This window comes from Gorilla gorilla, chromosome 15, assembly GCF_029281585.2.
Source record: "Gorilla gorilla gorilla isolate KB3781 chromosome 15, NHGRI_mGorGor1-v2.1_pri, whole genome shotgun sequence".
Taxonomy (NCBI): Eukaryota; Metazoa; Chordata; class Mammalia; order Primates; family Hominidae; genus Gorilla; species Gorilla gorilla.
The window spans coordinates 122,640,539-122,664,366 of record NC_073239.2 but is presented as its reverse complement, the minus strand read 5'-3'; the positions used below and the strand labels follow the sequence as shown (position 1 = coordinate 122,664,366).

At 54.5% G+C, this 23,828-nt stretch overlaps 1 gene segment (V, D, J or C); it reads left to right on the top strand.

The window, feature by feature from the left end:
- Positions 1-298: 298 nt before the first annotated feature.
- Positions 299-8,369, top strand: LOC134757160 (immunoglobulin heavy constant gamma 2-like; the record flags this gene model as incomplete). The annotated part of the segment is given in 5 exon segments: positions 299-773; positions 1,163-1,661; positions 1,759-2,073; positions 3,375-3,505; positions 6,914-8,369. Coding segments are annotated over 5 exon segments (1,504 nt in total), but the record flags the coding sequence as incomplete, so codon positions are not given.
- Positions 8,370-23,828: the final 15,459 nt, after the last annotated feature.

The window sequence follows — 23,828 nt, the reverse complement described above, 5'->3', positions numbered from 1 at the left end:
CATTGCACTCCAGCTTAGGCAACAAGAGTGAAACTCTGTCTCAAAAAAAAAAATAAATAAATCCAATCACAGCCGCCTTTGACCACATAAGATCCCTTTTCCACAATCCTTTTACAACTTTTTATTTGTTTGTTTTTTGTTTTGTTTTGTTTTTTGTTTTTGTTTTTCTTTTTTGAGACAAAGCGCTGACCTAGCTGCCGAGCCCCACCTCCTAGGCTGCAGGGGTGCCTGCAGAAGGGCACCACAGGGCCGCCGGTCCTGCAAGCTTTCTGGGGCAGGCCGGGCCTGACCTTGGCTTTGGGGCAGGGAGGGGGCTAAGGTGACGCAGGTGGCGCCAGCCAGGTGCACACCCAATGCCCGTGAGCCCAGACACTGGACCCTGCCTGGACCCACGCTGAGAGACAAGAACCGAGGGGCCTCTGCACCCTGGGCCCAGCTCTGTCCCACACCGCGGTCACATAGCACCACCTCTCTTGCAGCCTCCACCAAGGGCCCATCGGTCTTCCCCCTGGCGCCCTGCTCCAGGAGCACCTCTGAGGGCACAGCGGCCCTGGGCTGCCTGGTCAAGGACTACTTCCCCGAACCGGTGAGCGTGTCGTGGAACTCAGGTGCCCTGACCAGAAGCGCGCCCACCTTCCCGGCTGTCCTACAGTCCTCAGGACTCTACTCCCTCAGCAGCGTGGTGACCGTGCCCTCCAGCAGCTTGGGCACCCAGACCTACACCTGCAACGTAGATCACAAGCCCAGCAACACCAAGGTGGACAAGAGAGTTGGTGAGAGGCCAGCACAGGGAGGGAGGGTGTCTGCTGGAAGCCAGGCTCAGCCCTCCTGCCTGGACGCACCCCGGCTGTGCAGCCCCAGCCCAGGGCAGCAAGGCAGGCCCCGTCTGTCTCCTCACCGGAAGGCCTCTGCCCGCCCCACTCATGCTCAGGGAGAGGGTCTTCTGGCTTTTTCCACCAGGCTCCAGGCAGGCACAGGCTGGAAGCCCCTACCCCAGGCCCTGCGCACAAAGGGGCAGGTGCTGCACTCAGACCTGCCAAGAGCCATATCCGGGAAGACCCTGCCCCTGACCTAAGCCCACCCCAAAGGTCAAACTCTCCACTCCCTCAGCTCAGACACCTCTACTCCCAGATCCGAGTAACTCCCAATCTTCTCTCTGCAGAGCCCAAAACCCCATGTTGTGACACAACTCACACATGGCCACCGTGCCCAGGTAAGCCAGCCCAGGCCTCGCCCTCCAGCTCAAGGTGGGACAGGTGCCCTAGAGTAGCCTGCGTCCAGGGACAGGCCCCAACCGGGTGCTGACACGTCTGCCTCCATCTCTTCCTCAGCAACTGAACCCCTGGGAGGACCGTCAGTCTTCGTCTTCCCCCCAAAACCCAAGGATACCCTCATGATCTCCCGGACCCCTGAGGTCACGTGCGTGGTGGTGGACATGAGCCACGAAGACCCTGAAGTCAAGTTCAACTGGTACGTGGACGGCGTGGAGGTGCATAATGCCAAGACAAAGCCGCGGGAGGAGCAGTACAACAGCACGTACCGTGTGGTCAGCGTCCTCACCGTCGTGCACCAGGACTGGCTGAATGGCAAGGAGTACAAGTGCAAGGTCTCCAACGGAGCCCTCCCAGCCCCCATCGAGAAAATCATCTCCAAAACCAAAGGTGGGACCCACGGGGTATGAGGGCCACATGGACAGAGGCTGGCTCGGCCCACCCTCTGCCCTGAGAGTGACCACTGTGCCAACCTCTGTCCCTACAGGACAGCCCCGAGAACCACAGGTGTACGCCCTGCCCCCATCCCGGGAGAAGATGACCAAGAACCAGGTCAGCCTGACCTGCCTGGTCAAAGGCTTCTACCCCAGCGACATCGCCGTGGAGTGGGAGAGCAGCGGGCAGCCGGAGAACAACTACAACACCACGACTCCCATGCTGGACTCCGACGACTCCTTCTTCCTCTACAGCAAGCTCACCGTGGACAAGAGCAGGTGGCAGCAGGGGAACGTCTTCTCATGCTCCGTGATGCATGAGGCTCTGCACAACCACTACACGCAGAAGAGCCTCTCCCTGTCTCCGGGTAAATGAGTGCGACGGCCGGCAAGCCCCCGCTCCCCGGGCTCTTGGGGTGGCGCGATGATGCTTGGCACGTACCCCGTGTACATACTTCCCGGGCGCCCAGCATGGAAATAAAACACCCAGCGCTGCCCTGGGCCCCTGCGAGACTGTGATGGTTCTTTCCACGGGTCAGGCCGAGTCTGAGGCCTGAGTGGCATGAGGGATGCAGAGCGGGTCCCACTGTCCCCACACTGGCTCAGGCTGTGCAGGTGTGCCTGGGCCGCCTAGGGTGGGGCTCAGCCAGGGGCTGCCCTCGGCAGGGTGGGGGCTTTGCCAGCGTCGCCCTCCCTCCAGCAGCAGCTGCCCTGGGCTGAGCCACGAGAAGCCCTAGGAGCCCCTGGGGACAGACACACAGCCCCTGCCTCTGTAGGAGACTGTCCTGTTCTGTGAACGCCCTGTCCTCAGACCCCCGTGCCCACTCGGGGGCATGCCTAGTCCATGTGCGTAGGGACAGGCCCTCCCTCACCCATCTACCCCCACGGCACTAACCCCTGGCAGCCCTGCCCAGCCTCGAACCCGCATGGGGACACAACCGGCTCCTGGGGACATGCACTCTCGAGCCCTATGGAGGGACTGGTCCAGATGCCCACACACACACTCAGCCCAGACCCGTTAAACAAACCCCGCACTGAGGTTGGCCGGCCACACGGCCACCACACACACACGTGCACGTCTCACACACGGAGCCTCACCCGGGCGACCTGCACAGCACCCAGACCAGAGCAAGGTCCTCCCACACGTGAACACTCCTCGGACACAGGCCCCCACGAGCCCCACGCGGCACCTCAAGGCCCACGAGCCGCTCGGCAGCTTCTCCACTTGCTGACCAGCTCAGACAAACCCAGCCCTCCTCTCACAAGGTGCCCCTGCAGCCGCCACACACACACAGGCCCCCACACACAGGGGATCACACGCCACGTCGCGTCCCTGGCTCTGGCCTACTTCCCAATACCACCCTTCCCTGCAGCTGGGGTCACATGAGGGGTGGGCTTCATATCCTCCTGCCTTCTGGGGCTCAGGGAGGGACACGGGAGACGGGGAGCCGGTCCTGCTGAGGGCCAGGTCGCTATCTAGGGCTGGGTATCTGGCTGAGCCCCAGGGCCAAAGCCGGTGCCCAGGATGGACAGCTTCCGGGAGCTGACCTCAGGACACTGTTGGGCCATCCCGGCCGGGCCCTACATCCTGGGCCCCGCCACAGAGGGAATCACCCCGAGAGGCCCATGCCCAGCGGGACACAGCACTGACCACCCTCTTCCTGTCCAGAGCTGCAACTGGAGGACAGCTGTGCGGAGGCGCAGGACGGGGAGCTGGACGGGCTGTGGACGACCATCACCATCTTCATCACACTCTTCCTGCTAAGCATGTGCTACAGTGCCACCGTCACCTTCTTCAAGGTCGGCCGCACGTTGTCCCCAGCTGTCCTTGACATTGTCCCCCGTGCTGTCACACACTGTCCCTGACACTATCCCCAGGCTGTCCCCACCTGTCCCTGACGCTGTCCTCCACGCTCTCACAAACTGTCCCTCTGTACCCACCTGTCCAACAGTGTCCCCGACTGTCCCCACATGTCCCTGACACTATCCCCAACGCTGTCGCCACCTGTCCCTGACACTCCCCAACGCTGTACCCACCTGTCCAACAGTGTCCCCCAGACTGTCTCCATATGTGCCTGACACTATCCCCAATGCTGCCCCCACCTGTCCCTGACACTGTCCCCCACACTGTCACAAACTGTCCCTGACACTGTCCCCCACATGTTCCCTGTCCCTGACACTGTCCCCTATGCTGTCACAAACTGTCACTGACAGTGTCCCCCGTGCTATCCCCATCTGTCCCTGACGCAGTCCCCCACACTATCCCCACCTGTCCCAGCCACTATTCCCCACACTGTCCCCACCAGTCCCCAACACTGTACCCCATGCTATCCCCATCTGTCCCCAACACTGTCCCCCACACTGTCCCCTCCTGTCCCTGAATGTCCCCCATGCTGTTTCCTCCTGTCCCCTCCTGTCCCGACACTGTCCCCTACACTGTCTTCTCTTGTCTCCTCCTATCCCTGACACTGTCCCCCATGCTGTCCCCTCCTGTCCCCAACAATGTCTCCCACAGTTTCCTCCTGTACCTGACACTGTCCCCCATGCTGTCTTCTCCTGTCTCCTCCTGTCCCTGACACTGTCCCCCACGCTGTCACCACCTGTCCCCGACACTGTCCCCCATACTGTCCCCACCTGTCCCCGACACTGTCCCCCACGCTGTCCCCTCCTGTCCCCAACACTGTCCCCACGCTGTCTCCTCCTGTCTCTGACACTGTCCCCCACTCTGTCCCCTACAGTCCCTGACACTGTCCCCATGCTTTCCCCTCCTGTATGCAACACTGTCCCCCATGCTGTCTCCTCCTGTCCCTGACACTGTCCCCCATGCTGTCCCCACCTGTCCCACTGTCCCACATGCTGTCCCCACCTGTCCCTGACACTGTCCCCGACACTGTCTCTCATGCTGTCCCCACCCATCTCTGACACTGTACCCCATGCTGTCCCCACCTGTCCTTGACACTGTCCCCCATGCTGTCCCCTGTCCCTGATGCTGTCCCCCACGCTGTCCCCATCTGTCCCTGACACTCTCCCCCATGCTGTCCCCACCTGTCCCTGACACTGTCCCCCACGCTGTTCCCACCTGTCCCTGACACTGTCCCCCACACTGTCCCCACCTGTCCCGACACTGTCCATGCTGTCCGCACCTCTCCCTGACACTGTCCCCACCTCTCCCTGACGCTGTCCCCCACACTGTCCCCTCTCCCTGACACTGTCCCACACACTGTCCCCACCTTTCCCTGACACTGTCCCCCACGCTGTCCCCACCTCCCCCTGACACTGTCCCCCACACTGTTCCCACCTCTCCCTAACACTGTCCCCCACGCTGTCCCCTCCTGTCCCCAACACTTTCCCCCACGCTGTCCCCACCAGTCCCCAACACTGTACACCATGCTTTCCCCACCTGTCCCCAACACTGTCCCCCACACTGTCCCCTCCTGTCCCCAAAAATGTCCCCCACACTGTTTCCTCCTGTCCCCAACACTGCCCACCACTCTGTCTCCTCCTGTCCCTGACACTGTCCCCCACTCTGTCCCCACCTGTCCCCAACACTATCCCCCACACTGTCTCCACCTGTCCCTGATGCTGTCCCCCACACTGTCCCCATCCCTGACAGTGTCCCCATGCTGTCCCCACCTGTCCCCAACACTGTCCCCCAGGCTGTTCCCACCTGTCCCCAACACTGTCCCCCAGGCTGTTCCCACCTGTCCCCAATACTGTCCCCTGTAGGGAGACCGCCTGAAACTACTGCTGCAGAATAAAAGATGAAATGCTCCTGATTATTGTAAATACAAAATTGCATGCAGGATTGTGTAAAGACAATGCCAGGTTGGACTGCCAGAACGAGCCAACAGCGTGTGATGTACCTCCCCCTGCAGAGAGCCTATGAACGGATGTGCAGTCAGGGAGGTTTCACATCACCAAAATTCCTATCCCAGAAAAGCAGATGTTCATAGCTCTGGGAATGGAATGCGACCCTTGTGGAGAGCCTATAAACGGACGCATGGGGGGCGCCTGTCCATATGGATAAGATAGGGCTATAAACGCCCTCATCTTGCCACGGCTCTTCTAGGCCTCTTTAGGGTTAAGGCATACTCCCTTCTGAGAAATTCCGGTCTAACCGGTTGTCTAGCTTCACGTCCTGTTTCATGGATTGTTTGTAACCAGCTTTTGCTGCAATTGTTACTGCTGATTAATATCTTGCTAATCACAGGTTATGGAAAGACTGTGTTTCTGTTTTAAGGCTCTGTTAGAAATTATGGATGCACACACTATATTGTAAATTCTTATCTCTGTAACCTCTACATACAAATGTACTGTACTTCTGCATACAGATGTTATGTTAAAGAATTACTTCATCCCCATGTGACCATCTCACCTCATAATCAAATGACCCTAAATCCCTCATAACCTACCCCCACCCTCACTAAACTTAATAATAAATGCTGGTACATCCAGTGCATTGTTGGCACCGCGGGACCAGAAGGCAGTGAAACTCCCGGACCCAGCTTTCACTATCTTGTGTGTGTCTATTATTTCTCAACCTGCTGATCCACCTGGGAACGAAGAGAGAGCCCCACTGCATTGCAGGCTGCTGGCCAGATCCCACAATCATCCCCCACATGGTCTCCACCTGTCCCTGACACTCTCCCCCATGCTGTCCTCAACCATCTCTGACACTGTACCCCACACCGTCCCCAACTGTCCCTGACGCTGTACCCCATGCTGTCCCCAACTCTCCCTGACACTGTCACCCACGCTGTCCCCACCTGTCCCCAATACTCTCCTCCATGCTGTCCTCACCTGTCCCTGACACTCTCCCCCACACTGTCTCCACCTGTCCATAACACTGTCACCCACGCTGTGCGCACCTGTCCCTGATACTGTCCCCCATGCTGTCCTCACCTGTCTGACACTGTCCCCCATGCTGTCCCCACCTGTCCCTGATGCTGTCTTCTGTACTGCCCACATGCTGTTGGTGCCCTGGCTCTGCTCTCCATGTCCAGGCCTCAGAGCAGGCAGTGGTGACGCCCTGGCACCTGGGTGGACTGAAGGGCAGATGGGCCTCAGGGGCAGGGCTGTGGCCTGGGTGGCATGAGGGGTGGGTGGACCTTGGGGGAAGAGATGTGGCCCTCAGTGCCCTGAGGGGTGGGTGGGGCTCGGGGGCAGGGCTGTGGCCTCGCTCACCCCTGTGCTGTGCCTTGCCTACAGGTGAAGTGGATCTTCTCCTCGGTGGTGGACCTGAAGCAGATCATCGTCCCCGACTACAGGAACATGATCGGGCAGGGGGCCTAGGGCCACCCTTTGTAGGGTGTCCAGGGCCACCCAGACCCCACACACGAGCCGTGGGCCATGCTCAGCCACCACCCAGGCCACACCTGCCCCCGACCTCACCGCCCTCAACCCCATGGCTCTCTGGCTTCGCAGTCACCTTCTGACCCCTGACACGCCCCCCTTCCAGACCCTGTGCATAGCAGGTCTACCCCAGACCTCCGCTGCTTGATGCATGCAGGGCACTGGGGGCCAGGTGTCCCCTTAGCAGGACGTCCCTGCCCTCCAGACTGCCAGGTGCTCACACAAAAGGAGGCAGTGACCGGCATCCCAGGCCCCCACCCAGGCAGGACCTCGCCCGGGAGCCAACCCCGTCCACGCCAGCCTCCTGAACACAGGCGTGGTTTCCAGATGGTGAGTGGGAGCATCAGCCGCCAAGGTAGGGAAGCCACAGCACCATCAGGCCCTGTTGGGGAGGCTTCCGAGAGCTGCGAAGGCTCACTCAGACGGCCTTCCTCCCAGCCCGCAGCCAGCCAGCCTCCATTCCGGGCACTCCCGTGAACTCCTGACATGTGGAATGAGGTTGTTCTGATTTCAAGCAAAGAACGCTGCTCTCTGGTTCCTGGGAACAGTCTCGGTGCCAGCACCACCCCTTGGCTGCCTGCCCACACTGCTGGATTCTCGGGTGGAACTCAACCGGCAGGGACAGCCAGCCCCAGAGTCCGCACTGGGGAGAGAAGGGGCCAGGCCCAGGACACTGCCACCTCCCACCCACTCCAGTCCACCGAGATCACTCGGAGAAGAGCCTGACCCATGTGGCCGCTGCAGGAGCCCCACAGTGCAAGGGTGAGGATAGCCCAAGGAAGGGCTGGGCATCTGCCCAGACAGGCCTCCCACAGAAGGCTGGTGACCAGGTCCCAGGCGGGCAAGACTCAGCCTTGGTGGGGCCTGAGGACAGAGGAGGCCCAGGAGCATCGGGGAGAGAGGTGGAGGGACACCGGGAGAGCCAGGAGCGTGGACACAGACAGAACTCATCACACAGGCTGGCGTCCAGCCCCAGGTCACGTGCAGCAGGAACAAGCAGCCACTCTGGGGGCACCAGGTGGAGAGGCAAGACGACAAAGAGGGTGCCCGTGTTCTTGCGAAAGCGGGGCTGCTGGCCACGAGTGCTGGACAGAGGCCCCCACGCTCTGCTGCCCCCATCACGCCGTTCCGTGACTGTCACGCAGAATCCGCAGACAGGAAGGGAGGCTCGAGCGGGAGTGCGGCCAGCGCCTGCCTCGGCCGTCAGGGAGGACTCCCGGGCTCACTCGAAGGAGGTGCCACCATTTCAGCTTTGGTAGCTTTTCTTCTTCTTTTAAATTTTCTAAAGCTCATTAATTGTCTTTGATGTTTCTTTTGTGATGACAATAAAATATCCTTTTTAAGTCTTGTACTTCGTGATGGGAGCTGCCTTCCTGTGTCCACGCGCCTCCTGCCCCCGGTGGGAAGCTCAGTCAGGAGGAGGCTGGTCCAGCTGCACCTCGGGGGCTCCCTGCACACGCCCCCCGCCTCCTGCAGCCACACGCATTGCCCGAGCGGCCCTCCCTGGCCCCTGTCGCTACATGGAAACCCGGGGCTTCTCCTCTTTTCTACATGGATGCAGTTTCTCCTCCTGCTGGGCACAGTGCTGCCTGCCCTGGTCTCTCTGCGGGGGACAGGGCCTCCAGGGAAAGCTGGGTCGAGGCTGGGAGCTGGCTCAGGCTGGCCAGGCAGAGCCACACGGAGGGCCTTCCAGAACCAACCATGGTCCGAAGCGAGAGGTGGGTGTCAGATCTGTGTGCGTCAGCTCAGGACCACAGCGGGGCGGCTCCCACGGCAGACATGGATCCTCCCAGGCCTAGAGACCAGGAATCTGAGATCAGGATGCAGGCACTGCTGGTTTCTCTCAAGCCCTCTCTCCTTGGCTTGCAGACACCGTCTCCTCCCTGGTCCTCACATGGCCATCCCTCTGTGTGCCCGTGTCCTAAGCTTCTCTTCTTAGAACACACATCGGATTAGATTAGTGACCTCATGTGAACTTAATGACCTCTGTAAACACCCCATCTCCAAATACAGTCACATTGTGAGGCCAGGGATTAAGACTTGAATATATGAATTTGTAGGGGCCACAATTTAACCTATCACAGTCCAGACTCTGGGCCCCCAAAATTCATGTTCTTCTCACATGCAGAATACATTCATCCTGTCTCAGCATCCCCCTGGGCACTAGGTCATGTAGCAAGGACGGATTTTCAACAGAAATAACTATTGCAACAGAAGAAAGAGTCCGGCATGACCTGGACTCACCTTCATCTGTGCAGAGGGCACAGCCTTGTAAAGGGAGGTGGTAGGGGGAGCAGGGAGGGTGCTCGGGGCTCAGTCGTCGGGGAAGGGAAAAGTTGCCCAGCGCTGGTCAGTGTCCCTGGGATGGGGCCCGCTGTGTCTGTGCCGGCCACTGTTGAGGTCAGGATTCTGTCCTCCCAGAGCCTGGAAACACAGGCCCCATCCTTCCCAATGGGGACACTTCAGGGAGCAGCTCTCAAGTCTTGAGAAAGACCCTCCTGGGTCACAGGAAATGCACAGACATCGGGAACGGACAGAAGGACGTGTGGTTGCGGCCCTCTCAGCAGACACCCTGAGAAAGGGAGGTCGGGGTGGGTCCAAACGGTGAGTTCTGGTGCACGGAACTTTCTCAGGCAGGTGTTGACGGGTCAGGGGTCGGCCTAGGGGTACGGCCAGAAGCTGTTAGAAACTGTTAGTGTCTGCTCAAGTCTTTACAAGCCAAGGTTGAGGCCGAGTGGAGAGGCTCCAAGGAGCCTGGCTGGAACTCAGTCAATGACAGGGTCTTTTTACTGCAGTGGCTGTGGTGGCTGTGGTGGCTGCGGTGGCTGGGAAATGCCATCGGAGTTGCCTGTGGCAGGAGAGAGACAATCTCACCCAGGAAAGAGGAGTGGTTGGATTCGTTTTTGTGGCATCGAGCAGCTGGAGCTGCACCAGAGTTGGGGGTGAAATCCCCAGACCCCAGACCCTGCTGTGCCGGGAGGGCTCGCTGCTGGAGGGTGGGCTTCAGGGGGCCTGGCCTGAACTGGGTGCTGAAGCCCAGCCCTTTAACTCTCAGGACACGCTGCTGCAGCCCCGCGGGGGGTGAGGGAGAGAGTACCTGGGGTGCAGGGCGGGCAGCTGCTACATCACCGGCTCTATCCCAAGCCCAAGGATGGCCCCTCCCTGAAGCACCCAGGCCCCACCTCCCCCTTTCCACCTGGGACCGAGCATCCTCCAGAGGGCCAGTCCTCCTGCAGGAACACCACGCCCAGCCCCAGGACCCTCCCTCAACTCTCCAGCAAGGCTGACTCCGTGCACCCCCTAGCAGTCCATGCTGTGATGTAACATGACATGTTGTGATGTGGTGTGATATCCATGGTGTGCCAGGGTGTAATGTGTGATGTGACAGGACATGGTGTGATGTGGTATGACAGAGTCTGACATCCCTGGTATGACATGGTGTGATGTGGTGTGATGTGATGTGACATGGTTGGACATGGTGTGATGTGGTGTTACATAGTGGGATGGGGCATGACATCCCTAGTATGATAGGATATGATGTGGTGTGATGTGGTATGGTGTGACATGGTGGGACAGCCTGTGACAGAGTGTGACACCCCTGGTGTGATGTGGTGTGACGTGGTGTGATGTGGTATGACCTGATGTGATGTGGTGTGACATCCCTGGTGTGATGGGGTATGATGTCATTTAATGGGTGTGATGTGATGTGATGGGATGGAGTGTGACATCTCTGGTGTGACACGTGTGATGTGGTGTGACAGAGTGTCACATCGTTGGTGTGATGTCATGCAGTGTGACGTGGTGTGATGGGGCATGATGGGGTGTGACAGGGTTCGACCTCCCTCATGTGATGAGGAGTTGCATGGTGTGATGTGGTATGACATGGTGTAATGTCCCTTCTGTGATGTGGTGTTGGACTACAAGGTTGGACATGGTGTGATGTGGTGTTACATCCCTGGTGTGATGCAGTGTGACATAGTATTATATGGTATGACATCCCTGGTATGATGGGGCATAATATGGTTTGATGTGGAATGGTGTGACATGATGTGATGTAATGGGACAAGGTGTGACATCCCTAGTGTGATGTGGTGTGATGAAGTGTAACAGGCTGTGACATAGTGTGATGTGGTGTGGTGTGACATGATGTGATGTGGTTTGGCATAATGTGATGTGTTCTGATGGGGCGTGACACCCCTGGTGTGATGGGGTGTGATGTTGTGTGGCATTATGTGAAGTGGTGTGATGACGGGTGACATCCACGGTGTGATGGGGTGTGATGTGGTGTGATGTAGCATGACATAAGGTGATGTGGCATAACATCCCTGGGGTAATGGGGTATGATGTAGTTTGACATGGCGTGACGTAATGTGATGTGGTGTGATGGGGTGTGACAACTCTGGTGGGGTGGGGTGTGATGAAGTGTGGTGTGACATGATGTGATGTCTGATGTGCTGTGTCAGGGTGTCACATCCTTGGTGTGATGTGATGCGGTGTGACACAGTGTGATGTGACATGATGGGGTGTGACCTGGTACGACATCCCCAGTGTGATGAGGAGTTACATAGTGTGATGTGGTGTGACATCCCTGGTGTGACATAGCGTGATATGGTGTGATGAAGGGAACCCCTGGCTTATAGAGGTGTAAAATAGGTCAAAGGAAATAAAAGATGCAGAGCTCCATAGAATGAAATAACCTGGAAGAGTGTACAAGATGATGCCTTGCTTTCCATGGAAGGCACCTACTAATCTTTTGTTTTTCTCAATGTTTCCTATAAACATATATAACTGACTGACACAAACAGATCCATAATATAAAGAAGACCCCTGTAAACCAACGAGAAAAAAATCAAATAATTCAACGAGGAATAGGCAAGAGAATTGAACAGATGTTTTACAGAAGATATCCAAATAGCCACTAAACATATGAAAAGGTGTTGAACCACACTAGTCAACAGGGAAATGAAAATGAAAAACCACGTGAGAGAAAGTAGTTCTGATTCCAGTAATGCTGGAGCAGCTAACATCAGACTAGCCCTTTGGCAGATGGCAATTATAAACACTGGAAACACTGTAAGCACACACAACACCCACACACACCAATTGCAGGCACTGGAACGTGACCACAAGTAGGCAAACACTAGTAAGGATTATTCTGTGAAATATTCATCTGAAGTCACACCCCAGGGCATGTAATGGGTGCAGCTAGAGTTCAAGCAGGAAACTGCAGCCCTCCTGGTGAGGAGTGGGATGCAGGGCTGCATTTTCAGAGCAGCTGGAAATGAAGAGAAGATGTCCATAAAGGAGAAGGTCACCGAAGGGAAACCCCACAATCTGCAAGTAAACTCCACTGAAACCTCTGGCCGATCCCTTAGGTGTGCATGGGTAGGGAAAACTCCAAAGGGCCCAGCAGAAAGCAGCACCTGTAAGGTCGAGAGAACTGAGATTCCAGCTACTGCCAACTGCCAGGCAGACAGACTTGGGAGTTTGAGTCAACTCAAGCTGTTTCCTAACATTGAAAAAAACAATCAATGCCCTGCTAAGGAAGAACGCAAAACCCATAGCCTGTACCACATGTTATCAACAGCATCAGGTGCACATCCAAAATTACCATGTATGCAAAGAAACATGAAAATGTGATCCATAGTCAGAAGAAAAACGGATCAATGGAGATCAACTCCAAGATGACCTAGATGCAGACCCAGTTTTCACACAAGGACTTTAAAGAAGTTATCTTAAATATGTTCAAAGACTTAAAGGACAATATGGTTATAATGAGTGACTAGATGGGGAATCTGTAAGAAAGGGAAAATATTTACAAGAACCAAATGAAAATTCTAGAACTAAAAGTATGATTCTGAAATGAAAAACATCATTTGGCCAGGCACAGTGGCCCATGCCTGTTATCCTAGGACTTTGGGAGGCCAAGAAGGAAGGATCACTTGATCCCAGGAGTTTGAGACCAGCCTGGGCAACATGGTGAAATCCCATCTCTATTTTATTAAAAAAGAAAAGAAATAGAAAAACATTACCCAAGTTTAATAACAGAATGGAGCAGACATGAGAAGGAACTGAAAACTTAAAGATGCATCAATAGACTATGTCAATTATTTTTAATCCAATCCAAAGAAGAGAGAGAAAAATACTAAAAATGAAAAGAGACTCATCCTGCTGGACAAGGCGAAGGATTCTAAAACATGCGAAACTGGAGTCCAGAGGGGGATGTAATACTTCCATGGGAAAGGTCAACCCTAAGCTATATGCAAATGTACCTGCGTAGGCTGGTGTGCTGGGTTGATGGCAACTCCCTGGCCAAATGTATGCCCACCTGGAACCTCAGAATGTGACCTTATTTGGAAATAGGGTCTTTACAAATTAGGTTAAGGACTTGAGATGATATCACACTAAATTTTCGATGGGTCCCAAATCCAAAGACTGGTGTCCTCATGAGAGGAGAGGACACAGACACTCATGGAAGTAGCCAGATGATGACAAAGGAGAAGATGAGGGGTGTCAGGAGCCACCTCTGTTTGTCCCTTTGCATTACTGTAAAGAAATACATGAGGCTGGGTAACTTATAAAGGAAAGAGATTGAATTAGCTCACAGTTCTGCAGGCTGTATAGGAAGCATGGCATCAGCGTCTGCTTCTGGCAAGGACCTCAGGAAACTTACAATCATAGCAGAAGGTGAAGGGAGAGCAGGTATGCCACATGGCAAGAATGGGAGCAAGAGGCTGAGGGGGGGGCCCAGACTAAAACAACTAGACTGTGTGTGAGCTGACTGGGAGAGAACTCACTCATCACCAAGGGGATGATTCTAAATCATTCATGAGGGATCTGCCCCCTTGATCTAATCACCTCCTACCAGGCCCGACTTCCAACACTGGGAGTCATATTACAACATGAGATTTGGAGGGGACAAATATATAAACCATATCATTCCATCACTGGCCCCCCAAATCTCATGTCGTTCTCACACTGCAAAATACAATCATGCCTTCTCAACAGTCCCCCAAAGTCTTACCTCATTCCAGAATCAACACAAAATTCCCAAGTCCCAAGTCTCATCTGAAGATGAGTCCCTTCCACCTATCAGCCTATGAAATCAAAGACAAATTATTGACTCCCAAAATACAATGAGAGTGCAGACATTGGGTAAACATTCCCATTCCACCAGGGAGAAGTTGGCAAAAAGAAAGGATCTACATGCCCCATACACGTCAGAAATCCAGCAGGGCAGTCATTAAATCTTAAAGCTCCAAGGTAATCTCCTTTGACTGTGTGTCCCATATCCAGGGCACACTGGTGCAGGGGGTGGGCTCCCAAAGCCTTGGACAACTCTACCCCTGTGGCTTTGGAGGATGTTGCCCCTGTGGCTTCTCTCACATGATAGAGTTGAGTGCCTGTGGCTTTTCCAGATTCAGGGTGCAAGCTGCCAGTGGATCCACCATTCTGGGGCCTGGAGGACAGTGGCCCCCTTCCCACAGCTCCGCTAGGCAGTGCCCTGGTGGGGACATTATATGGGGGTTCAACCCCACATTCTCTTTGGCACTGCTCTAGTAGAGGTTCTCTGTGAGGGCTCCATGCTGGCAGGAGGCTTCTGTCTGGGCACCTAGGCTTTCTCATACATTTCTGAAATCTAGAGGGAAGATGCCAAGCTTCCTTCACTCTTACATTCTGGGGGCCTACAGGCTTAACACCAGATGGAAGTCCCCAAGGCTTACAGTGGCTTGCACTCTCCAAAGAAGCAGCCTAAGCTGTACTTGGGGCCCTTTGAGCCAAGGCTGGAGCCAGAGGAACCAGGATGTGGAGAGCAGTGTCCCAGGGCTGCACAGGCAGCAGTGGCCATGGGCATGGCCCACAAAACCATCCTTTCCCTCTTGGCCTCTGGGCCTGTGATGGGAAAGACCACCTCAGAGATTTCCGAAATGCCTTCAAGGCCTTCTTCCCTTTGTTCTGGATATGAGCACTTAGCTCCCTTTTAGTTATGCTAATCTCTCTAGCAAGTGGCTGCTCCATAGCCTACTTATATTTGTCTCCTGAAAATCCCTTTTCTTTTCTACCATATGGCCAGGCTGTGAATTTTCCAAATTTTTTATGCTCTGCTTCCCTTTGTTGATGAAAAAAGCCAAACTCTATAAAACACTTGACAAGATTGACTCTGAGCCAAATGTGAGAGCCATGAACTGTGGCACAGCCTCAAAAGGTCCTGAGAACATGTGTGCAAGGTGGTTGGGTTGCGGCCTGGTTTTATGTTTTAGGGAGACATGAGACATCAATCAATACATGTAAAGTATACATTGGTTTTGGTTTGGTTTGGAAAAGCAGGACAATTCAAAGTGGGGAATTCCAAATCCTAGGTGGATTTGAAGATTTTCTGATTGGCAATTGGCTGGAAAAGTTAAATTATCCAAAAAGTTGAAGTCAGCAAAAAGCGACGCTTAAGATAAAGCAGGTTGTGGAAGCCAAGGTTCTTGTTATGTAGATGAAGCCTCCACGTTCCAGAGAGAAGAGATGGTCAATGTCTCTTATCAGAACCTAAAAGGTGCCAGACTCTTGGATAAATCTCTCCTGAATCAGGAAGAGACCTGGAAAGGGAAACAGATTCTCAACAGAATATACATTTCCTCCACAAGAGATGGCTTTGCAGGGCCCTTCCAAAATGTGCCAGAGAAATATATTCTGGCATAAAATACTTTAATTTCCTTCCATGCCTGCCACCTGTCATGTGATGCTATACCAGAGTCAGGTTGGGATTTGATACCTTATTGCTACAAAGAGTCTGCTTTGTCAGTCTTAAGCTCCCTGTTTTAATGTTAACACTGGTCAGCTGAGCCTAAGCTCCAACAGGGAGAGGGTATAGTGAGGGAGTCCAAACCACCCTCCCCTTCCTGTCATGACCTGAACTGGTTTTCCAGGTTTCTTTGGAATCCCCTTGGATTAGCATTTTATTTTCTCGTTTACACCTTTTAAATATCACTTCCAACTTTAAGTCATTTCTTTGCTCTCATATCTTACCATAGACTGTTAGAAGCAACCAGGTCACACCTTAGAAACGTCTGCTTAGAAATGTCTTCCCCAGATGCCCTAAGTCATCACTCTTAAGGTCAAACTTCCACAGATCCCTAGGGCATGAACACAATGCTGCCAAGGTGTTTCTTAGGATTTAACAAGCGTGACCTTTACTCCAGTTCCCAATAAGTTCCTCATTTCCATCTGAGATTTCATCAGCCTGGCTTTCACAGTCCATATGTCTATCAGCATTTTGGTGACAACCATTTAATCAGTCTCTAAGAAATTCCAAACTTTCCCTCATCTTCCTGTCTTCTTCTGAGTCCTCCAAATTCTTCTAACCTCTCTGCCTGTTACCTAATTCCAAAGCTGCTTCCACATTTTCAGGTATCTTTCTAGCAATGTTCCACTCCTCAATACCAATGTTCTGAGTTAGTCTATTTGTGTTACTAGAAAAAAAAAAAATACATGAATCTGGTAATTTATAAAGAAAAGAGGTTTGCACCAGGCACAGTGGCTCATACCTGTCATCCTAGCATTTTGGGAGGCAGAGGCAGGAGGATCGCTTGAGCTCAGAAGTTGGAGACCAGCCTGGGCAACATAGTCAGAACTTGTCTTGAAAAGACAAGAAGGGAAGGGCAGGGAAGGGGAGGGCAGAACGGCAGGGCAGAAGGGCAGGGCAGGGCAGAAGGGAAGTGCAGGGAAGGCAGAAGAGAAATAAGGAATGGAGGTTTAATTAGCTCATATTTCTGCAGGCCATTCTGGAAACATGGCCCTGGCATCTGCTTCTGGCGAGGCCTCAGGGAGATTGCAATCATGGCAGAAGGTGAAGGGGGAGCAGGCATGTCACATGGCAAGAGGGAGCAAGATAAGAGAAGTGGCACTTCCCAGACTTTTAAACAACCAGCTGTCACAGGGACTAACTGAGGAGAACTCACTCATCAGCTGTGGGATGGTGCTAAGCCATTCATGAGGGGTCCAGCCCTATGATCTAATCACCTCCCACCAGGCCCCACCTCCAACACTGGGAATCACATCTCAACATGAAATTTGGAGAGACACACATCCAAACTATTGCACCACAGGAAGCTGGAAGAGGTGGACGGTCCTCCCCTGGAGCACTCAGAGACAGCCACCAACACCTTGATCTCAGATTCCTGACTCCAGAACTCTGAAAAAATTTTTGTTGTTTTAAGCCACATTTGTGATATTTTGTTATGGCAGCCACAGCACGGATATAGCTGGTAACAGAGTTCTTTAGCCTCCAAAATACAAGCCTGGGGTAAATAACTATTGAATTTGGCCACATGGAAATCAGGAAGAATGTAATAAGCATCATCGATGGACGGGATGACCTGGGAGATCGTGGCAAGTTTAAAGCTAATTGGAAGTTGGCAACCAAAAAATCCTGTCTTGCAAATTGCCAGGAAATTGCCAAGAAAACCTTTAGAAAACATGGTTAAGGATGGAGAAACCCGGATGACTCCCTGGTTTCTGAAGAGGTGCTTACGCATTGAAGTGAGACTGACGAGACTTCACACTGGACCCTTCAGAAGGGCAGACACTCACGAGATCATCAACCACGGCTCCCTCGCTGGGAGGCAGACACAGAGCTAGAGGAGGCGGCCACAAACTAGGTGGGCAGAGAGGCGTCAGCATCGGGACTTGCGGGAGGCCCTGGGAAGGAACAGGCAGCGGTGGGGCCTGGACAGCCCTGGGGAAAGGAAGTTACTTGGAGGAGACCAGGGGCTTGCATTTGGGCCAAAACCAAGGACAAGAGATCAGCTGGTCCCAGGGAACTCTGGAGCCCAGCACCCCACCACGGGTGCAGGGGCCTGACAACCCAACAGAGGGCTGTGGGCACCGGGCATCAGCCTGTGGGGGGTCTGAAGGCTGCTGCCCAGCCACACATGTCCTGGTTCTGAACAAAGGGTTCAAGAGACACCTGCAAACCTACCCTTCTGAGAGCAGCCTCTTAGCCTCAGCTGGTATTGGCCCCTGGTCACCCCACATGCCCCGACAGTGGGGCCTGGCCTCAGAAAGGGGCCCCTCCATTTGTACTTTCTATCTGATCCTTGACACAGTGCTAACACCAAAGACCAAACCCGAATCTTGGTTCACATACTCTGCAAAGAAATGACTAAGGCAAGTTCTTCTGGAGGTCAGTTTTAGAACATGTTTATTCTGACTTAATTCTGCCTTATCTCTGTGCACCAAGAAAACTATCTACATATCTGTAGTAAAATGTGAAGGTACCTTCATTTTGTTTGTATACAAACCTTTTAAGAAATACCTCACTTTTTAAAACTTGGTTTTGTGTTTTGTATGCTTATAATATTTTCCATAATAGATCATTTTAATGATGAACTCTGAGTCTTCTGACAGAATGCAGATCAATGGATTCCTAGCCATCAGGGAGGCGTTGATTGCAAAGGGGCCTGGTGGAATTTTTGGAGAGATTCTACATCTTCTTGCAACTGTTCATCTGGATTACGGTGGTGGTCGCATGAGTGTGCATTTGTTGAAACTCACATGTCACAGGATGGATTATACTGAATGTAAACTACACTTGAGTAAATATGACTTTTAAACTTTAAAACTTTAAAAAGTTGGGAGATGGTTCACTGCCCCGGCTCGAAGCCCCCTGGCCACGCTGCCTGGCCAGCCCACCCCCATCCCTGCCAGCGCTTGCCTCCAGCGTCCCAACAGCCTCCTGACCCCCTGGGCTGCTCTAAACCCTCAGGAGCGCAGCCATCCGGGATCAGCTGGATGGAGATGGGGAGCCCGAGACTCGTGCCACACCACGTCCTCCCGCCCCCACCAGCCACACGCAGACGTCAAAGCAGCACTGTCCTCGCACGCGCTGCTCCCACCCACCCTGGCACCGCCATTCCAGGCCTGGGGCAGGAAGGCAGACGCTCCCCCTGCCCCCCAGACACAAGCATTCCTGCACACACCCCCAGCACACACACACACTCCCATGCGCACACTGACACACACAGGTGTGTACAGCTGAGACACTGCCCGTTCCCAGGCAGTCCAGCCCCCGTCACTGAGGGAAAGGGGCAGCACTGTGGGGCCACAGGAGTGGCAGCTGGACACAGAGCCAGGCGCTGGCGAAGGCCCAGGCCACTGAGGCAGGCTGCCGGCATGGCTGGGCGTGAAGGCCAGAAGAGGGCAGGAGGGGCTGGGGGCACTGTGCCTATTGGGCCTAGGTGGGCAAACGCCAGGCAGGAGAGGAACAGCCCGGCCCCTCAGACAGGAAGGGGTGGGGGCAGGGGCCATTTCTGGAGGCCAGGGCAGGGCCAGCACCCCAAGGAAAAGCAGAGCAGGGTGAGAACGGACATGGGGCTCAGAGCTGAGCAGGCCTGCTGGGCCCCCGGAGGGAGACACAGACGACCGGGGATCTCAAGGCTGGCAGAGGCCAGAGATGGAGCCCCAGCTGGGATGCCATCCTCCTTCCTGGGCGCCCACCCTGCCCGGCCTCTGCAGCCCAGCACAGCTTGGGGCATTGGATAGAACCGGGAGAGAGCCGACCAGGCACTGAGGCCCCTGCCCCAAATGCCCACAGCCTGGGGAAAATGAGCAGGTACATGGGAGGGGCAAGTGGAGCCCCAGGCACACCCACACAGTGCACACAGCCTCACCTGGGCCGGAGGGGGCAGGAGGCTCGCCACCCCTGCTGTGGTTTCTCTCCTAATCTCACCCTGGGTTTCTCCCACACTTGATGCAGGTGATATTTCTCTGAGATTGTGGACTAAGAGTTGGTGCTGGAAGGGGTTATCCATCGTGGAGATGTTGCTATGGGATGTAGGGATTTTGCCTGTGAGAAGGACATGATTATGGGGGAACGGAGGGCAAACTGTCGTGGGTTAAAATGTGTCCCCTATAAATTCATGTGTTGAAGTCCTAACCCCCAGGACCACAGAATGTGACCTTGTCTGGAAACAGTCTTTGCAGCTGCAATCAAGTTCAGATGAGGTCACCCTGGAGTAGGGCAAGCCTCTGATCCAATATGACTGCTGTCCTCATGAAAAGGGGAATCTGGGCACAGACAGCACGTGGGTAGAACACCCTGTGAAGATGGTGCTGCTTCCACAAGCCAAGAGCAGCAGAGACGGCCGGCAAAGCCCAGCAGCAAGGAGAGAGCCTGGGACAGAGTCTCCCATGACACAGAGGTGCCAGCCCCGCCGAGGCCTCCATCCCAGATGCCCGGCCTCCAGAACCAGGACGGAGTAAACGTCTGTTGTTTAAGCCACGCAGTCTGGGGTGCTGTGTTGCCAGGGCTGCAGCTAACAGATACGAGTGTTGTCCTGAGCTGCCAGCCCTACAGGCTGCATGAGGCCTCCCTGCCCCAGCCCAGTGCAGACTCCCCAGCCTCCTGGGTGTGCCCTGGGCAGTGCGGGGACCCCTCACTCCGTCCTCCCCCAGCCTGGGAGGTTGAGCCCATTATGAGCTCCATGGGGTGAAGCTGGAACGAGAGGCTGGGAGCCAATTGGGAGCCCGGGGCTGGAGGATGGATTTCCCCAGGGACCCACACGTGCACCTCCACCTGTCTCCTGGACATTCTCTCTGTGGGCCGCACTGGTGCCAGCTCAGGGATCCAGCAGGGTCACAAGGGCAGGCCAGGTCCTTGTGGAGAGCACATTTACTGGGAGGGACATGATTTCCCCTCGCAAGTGTCCGTTCTGGACGCTTCCTTTTCCTTGCTGGATGCTTCCTGTTCCATGCTGGATGCTTCCTGTTCCATGCTGCACATTTCCTGTTCCACTCTGGATGCTCCCTGTTCCATGCTGGATGCTCCCTGTTCCATGCTGGATGCTTCCTGTTCCATGCTGGATGCTTCCTGTTCCATGCTGGACATTTCCTGTTCCACTCTGGATGCTTCCTGTTCCACTCTGGATGCTTCCTTTTCCATTCTGGATGCTTCCTGTTCCATGTTGGATGTTTCTTGTTCCACTCTGGATGCTTCCTGTTCCACGCTGGATGTTTCCTGTTCCACTCTGGATGCTTCCTGTTCCATGCTGGACGTTTCCTGTTCCACGCTGGATGCTTCCTGTTCCATGCTGGATGCTTCCTGTTACATTCTGGATGCTTCCCGTTCCACGCTGGACGCTTCCTGTTCCACGCTGGACGTTTCTTATTCCACTATGGATGCTTCCTGTTCCATGCTGGATGTTTCTTGTTCCACTCTGGATGCTTCCTGTTACATTCTGGATGCTTCCTGTTCCATGCTGGACGTTTCCTGTTCCACTCTGGATGCTTCCTGTTCCACACTGGACGTTTCTTGTTCCACTCTGGATGCTTCCTGTTCCATGCTGGACGTTTCTTGTTCCACTCTGGATGCTTCCTGTTCCATGCTGGATGTTTCCTGTTCCACTCTGGATGCTTCCTGTTCCACGCTGGACGTTTCCTGTTCCAAGCTGGATGCTTCCTGTTCCATGCTGGATGCTTCCTGTTACATTCTGGATGCTTCCCATTCCACGCTGGACGCTTCCTGTTCCACGCTGGACGTTTCTTGTTCCACTATGGATGCTTCCTGTTCCATGCTGGATGTTTCTTGTTCCACTCTGGATGCTTCCTGTTCCATGCTGGACGTTTCCTGTTCCACTCTGGATGCTTCCTGTTCCACACTGGACGTTTCTTGTTCCACTCTGGATGCTTCCTGTTCCATGCTGGACGTTTCTTGTTCCACTCTGGATGCTTCCTGTTTGTTACATTCTGGATGTTTCCTGTTCCACTCTGGATGCTTCCTGTTCCACGCTGGACGCTTCCCGTTTCACTCTGGATGCTTCCTGTTCCATGCTGGACGTTTCTTGTTCCACTCTGGATGCTTCCTGTTCCACGCTAGACGTTTCCTGTTCCACTATGGATGCTTCCTGTTCCATGCTGGATGTTTCCTGTTACATTCTGGATGCTTCCTGTTCCATGCTGGACATTTCCTGTTCCACTCTGGATGCTTCCTGTTTGTTACATTCTGGATGTTTCCTGTTCCACTCTGGATGCTTCCTGTTCCACGCTGGACGCTTCCCGTTTCACTCTGGATGCTTCCTGTTCCATGCTGGACGTTTCTTGTTCCACTCTGGATGCTTCCTGTTCCACGCTAGACGTTTCCTGTTCCACTATGGATGCTTCCTGTTCCATGCTGGATGTTTCCTGTTACATTCTGGATGCTTCCTGTTCCATGCTGGACATTTCCTGTTCCACTCTGGATGCTTCCTGTTTGTTACATTCTGGATGTTTCCTGTTCCACTCTGGATGCTTCCTGTTCCACGCTGGACGCTTCCCGTTTCACTCTGGATGCTTCCTGTTCCATGCTGGACGTTTCTTGTTCCACTCTGGATGCTTCCTGTTCCACGCTAGACGTTTCCTGTTCCACTATGGATGCTTCCTGTTCCATGCTGGATGTTTCCTGTTACATTCTGGATGCTTCCTGTTCCATGCTGGACATTTCCTGTTCCACTCTGGATGCTTCCTGTTTGTTACATTCTGGATGTTTCCTGTTCCACTCTGGATGCTTCCTGTTCCACGCTGGACGCTTCCCGTTTCACTCTGGATGCTTCCTGTTCCATGCTGGACGTTTCTTGTTCCACTCTGGATGCTTCCTGTTCCACGCTAGACGTTTCCTGTTCCACTCTGGATGCTTCCTGTTCCATGCTGGACGTTTCTTGTTCCACTCTGGATGCTTCCTGTTCCATGCTGGATGCTTCCTGTTACATTCTGGATGCTTCCTGTTCCACTCTGGATGCTTCCCATTCCACGCTGGACGCTTCCCGTTTCACTCTGGATGCTGCCTGTTCCATGCTGGACGTTCCTTGTTCCACTCTGGATGCTTCCTGTTCCACGCTGGACGTTTCCTGTTCCACTCTGGATGCTTCCTGTTCCATGCTGGACGTTTCTTGTTCCACTCTGGATGCTTCCTATTACATTCTGGATGCTTCCTGTTCCATGCTGGACGTTTCTTCTTCCACTCTGGATGCTACCTGTTCTATTCTGGATGCTTCCTGTTCCATGCTGGATGCTTTGTTTTCCATTCCGGACACTTCCTATTCCATTCTGGACACTTCCTGTGCGACACCTTCTCGGGCTTTTGGTCTGCCCAGTCCCTCTGGCCTCATCCCATCCCCCCTTACCTCCCACTTCCACGTTCGTCCTTCCCCAGCTCCTCCCTCTCTCTAGAGCTTCGGCCTGGCAAGGTCCCTCCTGATCTCAGTCCAGGCTCCCCCGGCACAGGTAGGAGCCTTGCACCTGCCCTTGGCCCTCCCCACCCTGCATGATGCCAGCATCCCCCAGGCCCAAGGGAGGCCCCATTTCTCTCTCTGCTTGTAGTCCAGTGGCCCTGGAGTCCCACTGCAACTCGGGTGTGCCCCTCGCCTCTGAAGAAGCTAAGTGCCCTAAGCTAAGCAGAGGCCATCCCCTCTGCTCAGCCCCAGGGCCCTGCCCCCTACCCCTTCCCCTCACCTGCACCACAGGCACTGGCCAACTCTGCCCAGGCCCTGAATGGGCCCCTCTGGCTGCCCTCTGCTGCTACACTGCCCTGCACCACCTCCACTCAGCTTCAGTGTGTTCATCCACCTGTCCCACGTCCCCTCGGCCCCCAGGAGCACAGCTGGTGGCCCTGGCTCCTGGCAGCCCATCTTGTTCCTTCTGGAGCACCAGCCTCAGAGGCCTTCCTGTGCAGGGTCCACTCGGCAGCCCTGGGACCCTCCTGGTCTCAAGCACACACATTCTCCCTGCAGCCAGACCTGCCCCTGCCTGT